The sequence below is a fragment of the Eleutherodactylus coqui genome, chromosome 4 (genome assembly GCF_035609145.1).
Source record: "Eleutherodactylus coqui strain aEleCoq1 chromosome 4, aEleCoq1.hap1, whole genome shotgun sequence".
NCBI lineage: Eukaryota > Metazoa > Chordata > Amphibia > Anura > Eleutherodactylidae > Eleutherodactylus > Eleutherodactylus coqui.
The window spans coordinates 80,681,969-80,695,453 of record NC_089840.1 but is presented as its reverse complement, the minus strand read 5'-3'; the positions used below and the strand labels follow the sequence as shown (position 1 = coordinate 80,695,453).

At 44.1% G+C, this 13,485-nt stretch overlaps 1 protein-coding gene across 1 annotated transcript in view; it reads left to right on the top strand.

Moving 5' to 3' along the window:
- Positions 1-13,485, top strand: part of LIMK1 (LIM domain kinase 1) — a 101,218-nt gene that overhangs the window by 19,325 nt on the left and 68,408 nt on the right. Inside the window, exon 2 of the mRNA XM_066599733.1 lies at positions 7,841-7,937. Coding sequence (XP_066455830.1) covers positions 7,841-7,937 — 97 coding nt within the window. The remainder of the gene's footprint in view (positions 1-7,840; positions 7,938-13,485) is intronic.

Genomic DNA, 13,485 nt, shown 5'->3' with positions numbered 1-13,485 from the left:
CTCGGCTCACCCCCATATACACTCCTGCTCGGCCCACCCCCATATACACGCCTGCTCGGCTCACCCCCATATACACTCCTGCTCGGCCCACCCCCATATACACTCCTGCTCGGCCCACCCCCATATACATGCCTGCTCGGCTCAGCCAAGTGTGCATGTGTTCTCATCCCTTGTGAGAAGAAAGGACCAGGCATGTTGATACCTAACATGCCTGATCATTGTTTACCCTGATATCTGCCATTGGGGGAGAATCAATATACCCCCATACACATTAGATGTTGCACTATAAGGCGTTGAAGTCTCTGTTCTCCCTTGTAACACATGAACTGAGCATGCATCCTTTATAAATGTTTGCAAGCTCCTTTAAATGGGACATATAGTTATGTGAGTCATATATTCATTGTTGATATGTTCTTCATGTTGTACTGTATGTGATGTCTTTATGTAACAGGTCATCTGGATAGCAAAAGATGGAAGAGGGTGGCTTTTAGTGTTGTGGGTGTGTTGCCAGTGAAGCTGTATTGGCTGAGGGTATTGTCCGCCTGGGTGCGGTCAGGTCTAGGAGGCTCTGCTGGCACTGTGGAGAATAACATCAGCTCTGAGGGTTCATTCCTGGGAAAGCTTGTAACTAGGTCAGGTTGGGGCTATGAGAGATATCTGCTTTGCGGTGAAGGCAAGCAACTATATTGAGGTCTGGATATCCCAAGTCTTGGAGAGTGGCCTGGTTTGCCAGGTATGAAGTATTGCCTGATTGGTCAGGTTTGTAGTGTGGCCTGGTTTGGTCAGCCCTGCAGAGCTGTGGACTGAGTTTGGGAGTTGTAGCAAGCAGTAAACTGAGGGCTCTTGAGAGCTGGACTTAAAGTATAAGGAATACCCAAAAATCTGATGTGAGATTATTCGCGGCTTCAGACAAGCGCATGCGCAAATATGCTTCCCTCAGCGCAACGTATTTGCGCACTAAACTAGATTAATTTGTGCACGTATTAGCAAATAGTACTGTACTTTTTGTGCATGCAGAGCCTGTTCACATGTACGCACAACACATCTTCCTCCGACATTATTTAAAATGCTATTTAGCCTAATGAGGTCCAGATGTGTTCTGTTCTTCAAAGACTTGCGCAGCATATTGTGCATTTGCGCACCTCCCGTAGACTTCTATTGGGCCCTTTGGTGCACAAATACGCAGAAATGTAGAGTAGGTCCTTTTTTTTGCACACAATGAAAAGCTAGCATGTATATATATATATATATATATATATGTATATATATATATATATATATATCAGACTGAATGTCCCTTTAAAGGCTTATGTTGGTTTCTGTACCTGCAGATTTCTTACTATATTTGCTATTCATGTAGGTTTGATTTGTCATTTTGTTCTTTTGCATCAAATGAGCAGTGGATGATAAATGAAAGCTCAAAAGTATTGATCCCATGAAAGAAAGCATAGTGATGAGCATGCAGATGGCGAAGGAAGCTTGGGGACATAGAAGATGTTCCTATCCATATCCTTGTACTTAGATGATTAGAGTTCATGCTGCCCTAGGCACTTTTATCACTCAAGCCCTCTTCTCCGTAAGTCAGGTAAAAGTTGCTGCCTATACAGTTTAGTTCAGGGGTGTCAAACTCATTTTCACTGAGGGCCACACCAACCTTATGGTTGACTTCAAAGAGGCAATTGTAATTGTAATAGTGACCCCATCCCCATAGTGGCCACAGTAGAACTAGGTTAGCGCACGCAGACATCAGGGGGGACAGGTCGGCAGTCACAGATTCTGCACTGCTGCCGGCAGATTGGAGTTGCAGGCTGGGTGAGCGGAGTGCTTCTTAGGTTGTTGTTCGGCTGGTGGGCCACATAAAATAAAGTGGTGGGCCAGATTCGGCTGGCGGGCCTTGTGTTTGACGTATGCTTTAGATAACTGCTCTTTACACCAACAGCCATCCCCAAGTCCACCATTCACATGCACCCATGCTGAGAGTACATGAGTTTTTCTTAGGCCTCCTTCACATGAGCGTTGCAATTTTATGTTCCGCAGCTTGCACCATAAAATCGCATGAATGAAGAATAGGCGCGACCGAGTGGCGGCTACTATTTGCAATTTTTCCATCCACTCACATGGCTGGCTGCGGTGTAATGCAGGGGAATTCCTCGGTCGGCAGAACTACTAGTAATCACTTTAAATGCCTCACCTGTCAGTGTTTAGCAGTGCTAGCCGCTGCTAAACTCCCTCCCCCTCCGTTTTCTGACGTCTCATATAGACTCCCATAGGCGGACACCCCAATGATAGGGCAAGACCTATATTTTTCCACAAAAAGAAATTTCAGTCATTGAAATAACACGCCTATGTGCGATATCATTCAATCTGACATCTTTGCGCACCAAAACAATTGTTCGCCTGAATGAATATATTGGAAACCAACGCTTCAGATGGTCGCAACTTAGCCACGCTATAACACTTGTATGGGAATGAGGTCTCAGGGAGGAGAAAAGAAGTTAATGCCAAACACCCCTGGCAGCAGCTTGTTTATTAAACTTTATTCTTTATTTTTGTCCACTTGGGACTTGAAGCAGCAATTGACTGATCGTTTCTATAATTTCATGCCAGAACAAAAATTGTGATCTGTTAAACTATGTAGGGGTGGCATGCTTTTATTAATTCGCCACCTCCTGCAACAAAAACATTGGAAAATACAAAAGCTGGACATTCCACCTCCCACCCACCGCCTCCTACGTTCAATATCACCGGCTCCCCACATTCAAGGACAAGAACATCAGGTTCACTTCCAAAACATAGGCTGCTGCCAACTAATCGGATGCTGAAAGTCCCAAGTGAGAAGACGGAGGTTTCCTCTGCGGTGCTTTGTGGCTGCGGGTAGTCTTACCCAGCAGACTGACTGCCAGTCCACCAGTCAGTGCGGGGTTCACTGCCGACAGGAGAGGAAAAGAATTGATTGATGTCAGTCCACTCTCACAATGTGACAATTACATGCAGTGGTTTGCTTACCAGACCCCCTACCTTATCCTGGTCCAATAGGAAACAGAAGTCAACTCTCAGGGAGGAAGTTTATATTTTTTTTAATGTTTTCCCTGCCCTTTGGGCTGCCACCTCACAACTAGACACGTTGGGCACTGGATATCCAGTGTCTAATGGCAAATATGGCCCTGACTGTATGTGCTTAAGATAAAAGTAGAATTACAGCAGAGGCTTTGTAAACCGCAATGAGTTTCTATTTTATAGATACAGTGTTTCCCCGAAAATAAGACCCTGTCTTATCTTAATTTTTGAGCCAAAAGAGGCACAGGGTCATATTTCCGGGGGATGTCTTATCGTACTTACCTATTAGGCACTGTCTGGCTCTCCCGCTAGTCTCCAGAGCTCTGGCGCTCTTGCTTCAGTCCTCAGCTGCCGACTGGAGATCGCTTCCTGGTAGTGGGGTTCAGAAATCCCCGCCTTCAGGAAGCAATGGCTCTGATTGGTTCTCAAGAAACCAATCACAGCCATGACATTGGTTCATCGAGCACTGCATTGATTGGCTCAGCTGCGGTGCTCGAGAACCAATCAGAGCCGAACAAACATATAGAGTTTATATTTCAAGCTACCCCCCACACAACCCCTCCCTAAAATCAGGGTAGGTCTTATTTTTGGGGGAAGCATGGTATCAGCATAATCATAAACAAGACTTAAAAGGTGTTTTCTGAGATATATATATTTTTTAACTAAAATCCTGCTGGCCATCCTTAAAAATAATTAACCCCTCAATGACACAGGATGTACAGTTATGTCCTGTGCTTTCAGGGTTTTATGCTCCATACAATGTGGGTTACGGCTGTTTTTTGCAGATGATACCAGACAGCAACAGCCTCGATTAGTGTGAATACTGATTGCGACTGTTAACCTCTTAAATGCTGCTGTTAGTTTGGACACAGACATTTACCTACCCTGTTAGAGGTTCAGAGGTCCCAAATGCCACACTGATCACAAGGTGCCATTCGGTGTCCATTGCAGCCTCCATTGGAATCTTCTAAAGGCCTCCAGCACTGTCATGGATGACTGCCTATCTAGCCATGCCACTTTCCAGGACGTCTATGAGAATACACGCACATAGCAGTCTGAAAGTGTAACATTCTCAGACCATGCACTGACTTCACTAGGGGAATACTGCGGGAATCGGGGAGTGGTGAGTATAAAAAATGCATCCACCCCAAAAATACATCCCTGAGTCCCCGTCACATCACCTGGGTCTATGCTGCTGTTCAGAGGTCACAGTGTCCCTTTAATGCCACAGGCCTCGTGAGTCCATCAATATCCATGCTGCATTCCTATAGAGAAACCTTCAGATTGTTAGATGGATGTCACATCTCATTTGGACGGTGCAAAGCGATTCCCAAATACAATATCTGGAAGAACATTTAAATAATTCCAAATCTGCATGATCTGATGGGCCGGTAGGACAGGCCATCCATTCTGAAAGGAGGAGGAGGGGAATGTTTAACACATCCATTCTTGTAAGGAGCTGTGATCTAAGGAGAGCGGCAGGTAATCATTACAATAATAGGAATGCTCTGAATGGCGACCTTGGGGCCCAAAATGTGTCCTATTAATCTTCAGACAGTAAACTGAGTTTCCTGTATAAGGTAATGAGAACGAGGACATATTTTATGCATGCCAGCTCCTGTGTATGATAATGAAAGAAATATCAAAAAGTAGTTTTCAGTGAAGCTCGGATACGGAATAACAGCCCTTCACTTAAATGGAAACGAACTGCAATACCAGACACAACCCCTGCACCAGAGTGGCGCTGTTCTTGGAAACAAAGCATGTCTTTTTGTCTGACACATTTTCCTGTTAGGTCCCCTTCACATGGAAGTATGCATTTTTCGTGAACCTTGGTGCTGTTTTTGCGGAATGAATGAGTCTTTTTTGCAGACATATCGGCGTATTTTACTGTACTTTTTACCCTTGCAGGGCATGTTTTTTGTGGATTCTCTTTGCTAGTCGCTTGTACTCCTTCTCTGGGGCGTCTCTTGTCACTGTAGCAATAGTTTACATAATTTGAAGGCTCTCTCCAAATGATTGGGACGGCAAACGGCATTGAATGTATTGTTTTGTTCAAGCATCACGTAGGTTCACAGCACATGAACTGCAGACAATATGCGGTGCCCAGTGCTTGTCCTGATCGCCTAACTGGATTCCGAAATATTGGTGATATGTCTTTAGGATCGGAGTAATTCAATGTTTCTGGGCATAAAACCTTACCACACGTGACAAAAATATTAAGAACAGTTTTTACAATTCCCGTACGTTACATCCTGGATTCTAACCTGAAATTACGGAAAAAAAACTGGTTGCAGAACACTTATGCCCCATCTAGACCCATAGATTATCGTCCAATTTTGGTTATAACGATTAAAAGTGAGCGATGGTTTTGCTTTTAATGATAATTAATCGGAAAATGGACGTAACATCCGGGCTTTTCAGTCGTTGTATTATCGTTGTGTTTGCATTGAACGAAAAATAAACAATAATTGAGCGATAGTTTGGTTGAGCACCAGGTTGGCGTGGGTAAAGCAAAGCTTGGTCCTCCCATCAGCCAATCGCTGGGCCTGTAGCCGGCTATATGTACGCCCCGCCAAACGAATAAAAACTCCCCTTGAATCGCTGAACGACTGAACGAATGTTATTTTAACCAAACGAGAAGCAAACAGCTGAACGTCGGATTTTAAGAGAACTGAAAGACAACGATGAGCAAATCGTTAACGAAAACAGCGATTATCGCTAAGACGATGGCTTATGAGCGAATTTTGGGTGATAATCGTTGTGTCTAAATCAACCATTACTTGCATCTTTTAGTGTTATACATACATACCAATTCTAAGATTCAAGCGTTACGGTATCTGATTTACATTTTAGTTATTAAACTATTTTACTATCTATACTTTTTTTATGTAATGATTTCACTCCTCTAACCTTGTGGATCTAAATAAAGGAACATATATTAACTTAAATGGGCTACATCTCAGAGCCAAGTGCTAACTCAGAGTTTTCAATGTCATTTCAGTTTCTTCCATGATGAAATGATTAAGAAATACCTATTTTCAATTCTGAAAGTTTTTCACTGTAATTGATAAAACTATATTGTATATTGTTAATTAAATATCACACATAAAAAACGTAAATGTTTGTCATCTGACTTTACCGTATAAAGTAAATGGCAGTTAAATTTGGGTTTCAAAATGGCAGTACATGTGCAATAATTTTAATTATGTAAACGTCCAACGACTGTTCGTAACTTATTTCCTGTTGCTTATATAACACCATCATATTATCTAGAGGAGATTATCATCACACATATTAGTCCCTGTCCCCTTACAGTTTATTATATAGGGTATACTCACTAAAACCAATTTATCTAATAGGAGGTGCTTTGAAACATGAGAGGATACCCATGTGAAAAACATGCAAACTCCATACAGAAGCAAACCCAGGACTCCAACACTGAGCCATAGAGTTGCCTAAATATTGATTTTTTTTTTCAAACCTGCCAAATTCTTTCTCGGTAGTTTGATAAATTGCGCCATGTACAGTACATGAAGCTGTACGCTATCCTACCAAATACAATTGGAGACCTGAGCAAGAATCCAAAGTAGTATTTATTTACATATGTTAATACTTAGTTGGGCCCCTTTGGCCCCAATGACATCGGATACTCTCTGTGGTATACTTTCCACTAATGTCTGATAACGTCAGCTGGTGTTTCCCTCCATTGATTCCATAAACGTCTGTCGAGTTCTCTCAAAGAATACACACCGACCATCATTAGACAGTTGAGCAGTGGAAGAACTTTCTATGGAGTAACAAATCGCACTACTTCATCTATAGATCAGATAGACGTACCTAGATGTGGAGGATGATGGGAAACACCTTTTGCCTGAGCGTGTTGTGCCAGCAGTTAAGTACGGCGGAGGTTCCCTTATGGTTTGGGGATGTGTTACATGGCTTGGTCTTGGTACATCGGTGGAGTAGCAAGAACCATGAACACAGAGGTTACCTTGATATGCCACGGAGAGTATCTGATGTCATTAGGGCCAAAGGAGGCCTCACTAAGTATTAAAGGGGTTTTCCAGTGAAATACTATTAATGATCTGTAGGTCATCAATAGTTGATCGGCTGGGGTCCGTCGCTCGGGACCGCGACCAATCAGCTGAGCGCCGCAAATACACGTTGATTTCAATGAGAGCTGTGCCTGCAGTTACAAGCGCTGGCTACTACACAGAGGTCGGCACAGAGGCTTCGGCTCTGACCTCTGTGTATTTGCTATGCTGATAGCATGCGCCCGCTCAGTTGATCGGTCGGGGTCTCGAGCGACGAACCCCGGCTGATCAACTATTAATGACCTATAGGTCATCAATAGTATTTCACTGGAAAACCCCTTTAATACTTAGCACAAAAATGTCTTGCATCCACGGGACGTTGCACAGCCCGAGTGAAATAAGCCTTAAGGCAGAGTCACATGACCCTTTTGCACAGGTATTGTCGCACACAAAATCTGTCTGCGCTAAAACACAGAGTATTGAACCTATTGATCTCGATAGGTTCGTTGTCATAAGCGCATTTCATGCGTGCTCAAAAAAAAGGTCACAGCTCATCCTCCTGACTGCATCAAACAGGGGGCTGCACTGCAGGGAAGTGGCTGCAATACACAGAAGAGACCTCCACAGTGTGACAGGTAATCAAGCGAGGGAGTCAAGAGATAGTAAAATGTGTTTTTGCTGGAGTGGCCCTTTAAGAATGTGTTCCTGTTGGCACCCTGTTTACACTCTGTGTTCTCTTTCTACAGGTAATGAACTGCCAGTATGTGCCAGTTGTGGGCTAAGTATCTATGATGGACGTTATCTGCAGGCATTGGATTCAGATTGGCACACTGACTGTTTCAGGTATGGCTACATTTTCCCAAAGACTAGTGTAACTAGAACATTTGAGCCTTCGGACAAGCCACCATTCTAAAGCAGGACTGTCCCGTTACATTATAACAATATCATTCCCAGCCAGGTTTGTAATAAACATACAGGGGTCCCAAAAAATGTATACACACCTTGAATATTTATAAAGCCCGTGTTTATTAATTCATACACAAATTACTAATTATTTTTGTCTAATTGTCACAAACATCAAGGACCATTTCATTTGGTCTTTGTGGTGGTTATTTTAGTCATTTCGTTGAAGCCTCTTTGCTCCAAGCAAACTTTCTTGGAAAACAGCACATCCTTTGCACATCTTGCCAAGTACCACTTGACCACAAGACTGCACTCCCCAGTCTGGATCATCTTCATTGAGGGCTTGGACTTTTCTTGGCATGTAACTTTTCTAATGCCATGGACACTTCATTTTGAAATCCCTATCACCCTTGCCATACGGATTTTCTTGGACTCGGAAGCTACTTTTCTATCAACCTTTTTTGTTTTGTGGGACTCATCGATGTCTGGGGTCTTCTGAAACATTTCTTGTGGATATTCTGCACAGCTGCATCTGCCACAAACTTATCTCCTATTCCACTACTAGAAAGTCTTGTAGATGGATTTGTTTGCAACTTTTAGCACTTTAGGGTAAATTTCCTTTCGGCAAACTTTAGTCTGGCTTCAGCCATTATTTTTAATTGGTTGGACCTGTGAAATTAGGTGGAGGAGATAACTCAAAACTGATGCAAAGGGTCTCTGCTTTCATTTTCAAGAGCTGAAATCTGATTGGTTACTATGGGCAGCTAAACCAGTTTTCCTTTGCACCAGTTTTGATTTATCTTCCCCCCTTGAGGTACTGAGTTATAAACTATTAACCCTTTCCAATCCACTGTCTGACGTCTGAAGACATTCTGATTGAAGGCTGTACAGCTCTGATGTTGGAAGACGTCCAGCAGGGTATCCTTACTGTATATTACTGGCCGCTCTGTTGTCGGGGGCCTCTTCAGCATGTCCCATACCGAAGTACTGGCTCTAGCCAGCAGATGGCGACATTGTATAATGGTAAAAAGAGAAAAACCCCTAGGAAACCCTGAATCCAAAATTGGATTGCAAAGGGTTAAAGTGTATATATATTTTTTGGGACACCATGTATACTGCAGGTTCCTATTGACAATTGGGAATTCTGGACGATATGCAGATTCCTCTACGAGATCCTTTACACAGTTTGTCCATGGTTTACAATGCATAGACATAATGCCATGTGTTCTGTGTGTATAATCAAGCTCCAATGCTGCAGAGCTCTAGAATATTTGTCCAATCTGCTATAACTGTAGTCTGACATGTTATTAGTCATATACAGTAGTGCAGACTATGGGGGTATTCTGTAGGGGCTTCAGCATATGTGTTTCATCAGGGCTGGATTGTAGGGACATGCCTGGGACATCCTGCGCTCTATTCAGGAAGATTCACAGCTGGATTTAACTATCATTCTCGGATTCTTGGTTTGAAATTCCGTGGCCTAAGTACTGTTATCATGGAATTGAGTAGCACTATTATTTAGGCACTGAAAGTCAGTATTATTATGGCATTATATAGATTTCTTAGGTGGTACTATGGTGGCACTATTTAGGCGTTCTGTAGTGTTTGCACAGGGCATGGTACCCCTCTTTGTAATGCTTTAGGCCGGTCTTACATGACCAGCTTTGAATTGCGGAATCCAAAATCCTCACCCACCTGGTCGATCCGCGGTATTCCGCACACATTCGAACAATAGAACATTCGCATGTCCGCTCACATGAGCTGACAACGATTGTGTTTTCCACAAACGTAGAAAAAAATTGCAGCATGCTCTATTTTAGTGCAGATTCCACACGGACGGCTTTCATGGAAGTCAATAGAAGCCGTCCGATCCACGGCCCATCCACAATTGACCTTGCTGCGGCACAGGAAAAACGGTTTTGAAAAAAAATTGTACTGCGCATGATCTACAGCGGCTCGCCGCGTCCATACGCAGTACAGAAGAAATCTAAAGATGACAGGTACGCGCGGATGCCAGATATAGTCAGGGGCGGATTCCCCTGCAGGCTCCCGCATGCAGAATTCGATCTGCCTGTGTGAGACCGGCATTAATAGCTGTATTTTTTCATCTTCCACTCGTAGCCTGATTATTCAGAGTGAGTTTACCTTCTCCTCCTTTCAAAAAGCGAAGGGAGCTCTAATACATTGAAGGGGCTTTCCAATTTTATATAAATAAGGCTTTATAAATGTAGGGATTCGAAGTTCTTCAGCTTTCTAATGTACTTTATATTTCATTTCCTTTCCATTGTCAGGATGCTCTGTGAGCTAACCGGTCTGGACTCCAGACTGATGCATTGTAGCGAACTACCTGAGGGATTTGTAGAGTTGCTGCTAATGAGTTTAGCTCACAGACATTGCCTAGACTGAATAGCTGTATCCACTTCTCAGCTGAGGACAGGATTCGCTATGGGTGTTCCTACAAGTTCTCCTTCACCCCAAAATCTGGATGTGTAAAAGATGAACATTCAACTTATGAACGAGCAAACTCATGCTTCAGCTGATCGTGTCATTTAGAGGAGCACAAAAATGCTCGCTGGTCAGCACCCCCTGTATATTGGTGCAACTAATCAGTGACAGCTGTATGAAGGATTGTATAAAAAAATTGGTCGTCCCCATAGAACGGATAATCTGCCTGTGTAAACAGAGGGAACAAGCAATGACCAACATGCTCATTGTCAGTCAGTGGTTGTCAGCAATGGTAGATTAGCTATCTATTTAAAGGGACCTTAAAAGGGGTGTCCCAGTTCTAGATGTTTTTCTGCAGGAAGCAGACAGCTCCGTACACTGCGCAGTGGCCTGGGTTGATACTGCAGGCTGAATATATTAAAGTGAATAGGACTCAGCCTGCAGTATCAACCCTGGCCAATGCTTCCTGCAGCAAAACAGCTAGAAGTGGGACAACCTCTGCAAGACTGCACAATCGTTCATCCCCATACAGCTGTCACTGATTAGTTGCACCCATATACAGGGGGTGCTGGCCAGTGAGCATTTTTATGCTCATCTAAATGACACGATCGGCTGATGAATGAACGTTTGCTAGTTCATAAGTTGACTGTTCATCCTTTTAAACATTCAAATTTTTGGCACTTGTAGGAACATTCAGGCCCGATTGGCCAATGTCAAAGGAGCTTAAAGGGGTTGCACCAAAATTGCCTGTGGATAGGGAATAACTTACAGATAGTTGGGGGGTCTCATTTCTGAGACCCGGCCAAACACCAGAATGGGACTTCCATGTCCCCTGTCACTGCGGGGATTACTTCTTCTCCTGCAGTGACATCACTGGTAATGGAGCTTGGTACTGCTGCATTATGTCTCCACCAGATGTATGGGTGGAGACATGGGTTGGGAGCCCTGAGTTACAGGGTACACCTGCGTGATGGGCACAGCTGCGGATTGGCTGCCGCACACACACCTCCCCACATGTACCGCCCATCCCCCTGCCAAGCTCACTCATCTCCCAGGCGGACTCCCCGGAGGTGCGCTCACACAACTTCCCTCCTGGACTGCCCTGTCAGTTTCCGACTCCCGTCTCCCCTGCTGCTGCTCACTGCCATCTCCGCTCCTGTCCCTCCACGCTCACACAGCTATCTGCCGGACTGCCCTGCAAGCTTCCAGCTCCTGTCCACCTGCAGCCGCAGCAGCCGGCCCCACTGTCAGTCTCCGGGGTGGGCTCCGCTCCCGTACATCGCTGGCACTGTCGCAGCCACCACCAACCCCGCTCTCACTGTCCATGGTGCTATTGTTGGCCAGCTCTGCCGAGGACTGACAGCTGCTTTTCGGCCGGAGGAGCGGCGGCTTACCTACAGCACACTTTTCTGGTCGTCTGTGACAGCTGCTGTTTGGCCGGAGCAGCGGCTTGTTTACAACCTGCGGCGAAGAACACGTGGGACTTGACATGCTGTCTGTGGGGGAAAGACGAACGTAAAAGGTAATACAGCCAGGACCTGGGATGCTGTGTGCGGGGAGCAGCCAATCCACAGCTGGGGGCATTACCTGCCTGTTCCCTGTCACTGAGTCAGGGCAACACATGTCTCCACCCATAGTTCCAGTGGAGACATAATGCACCAGTACCATCGAGCGCTAGCCAAGCATGCATGGTCAGCATTCCATTCATTTAAGCTAATAGAAATACTCAAGCAGGTGCCACTCAGCTATTTCGGTAATCCCATTGACAGTGAGCGGAGCGCTAATGCGCTTGTGCAAGCATGATAGGTAGAAAGTCCTGTTGAAAAAATGATTGACAGACCAAAATAAATCCAATTAAGTGCAACCAACTGCAAACAGAGCTCTTAAAAACGGAGAGTTATAACACAGTATACTGTATCAGAAAATGGTTGTATATTGGATGCTACAGACCCTTTCTTGAGTTTAAAGTGAATTTGTCACCAGATTTCAGCTGCTCTGACGGCAACATAATTTAGTGATAGACCCCGACTTCACAGCTACTATTGTTGCAGTAGCTTTCGTAACATCACTGTTCAGTGCTGAAATCCTTACAATGATGGGTGCGCTCTGGAGCCCACAATATTCATGAGTGCCGCCTCCCACCTGCTGCTGATTGACAGCTTTCTCCCTATGAAGAGTGAAGGGCAGAAGATGCCAATCAGCTTCTTACTGGTGGAAGAGCCCTGCTACTCATGAATACGAGAATCCAAGCTGCAGCTGATATAATCAGTGATTTTATGAAAACTACTCCAAATAAAAATGTAAGTGACAGAGCGCTGATGTCTGACGCTACTATGTTGCAGTATACACCTGCTGATAGATTCCCTTTGAAGCCTTTTGAATACCCTTTAGATTCTGATAGTTATATTCTGGCTCCCAAAACAGGATGTCTTTATCATGTTAAATTATGTATTCATACCGTATTAAAGCTCTCATGTTAATTAGTTTTATTGTTTCATAAAAAATACAGAGTTTCCGTTAATTTAGTTTTGATGCCTATACTTATCAGTGAGTGCTGTTAACCCCTTAACGCTATAAGATACATGTTAACGTCCTGGCAGAGTTGTAATTAACACAATAGGACGTAAACTTACGTCCTGTACATGGCGCGGGTTCAGAAGTGATAGCCGCTGCAACAGTGGGGATCGATGAGAACAGTGATCCCCGCTGTTAACCCCTTACATGCCAAGTACATATTGCATATAATGGGTTCACAGAGGGAGCATGCTCCCTCTATGATATGATCAGCACTCTCATGATGCAATCGCGAAGAGACGATGGATTGCCATGCCAACTGGATGCCATACACTGGTGTCCAGGCCTGCCATAGCATGTGATTGTTATTGTGAGCGATAATGCATTGTAGTTTTATAATAGTGACCATAGCTTTTATGGTTCTAGTCCCCTATAGTATCAAAAAAATTAAAATACTGTAAAAAAAAAACCTGTGCACCTTTCTGTTTTGTGTCAAAAACACCTTGCATCGCTTCAGGGAAGTAGCGAT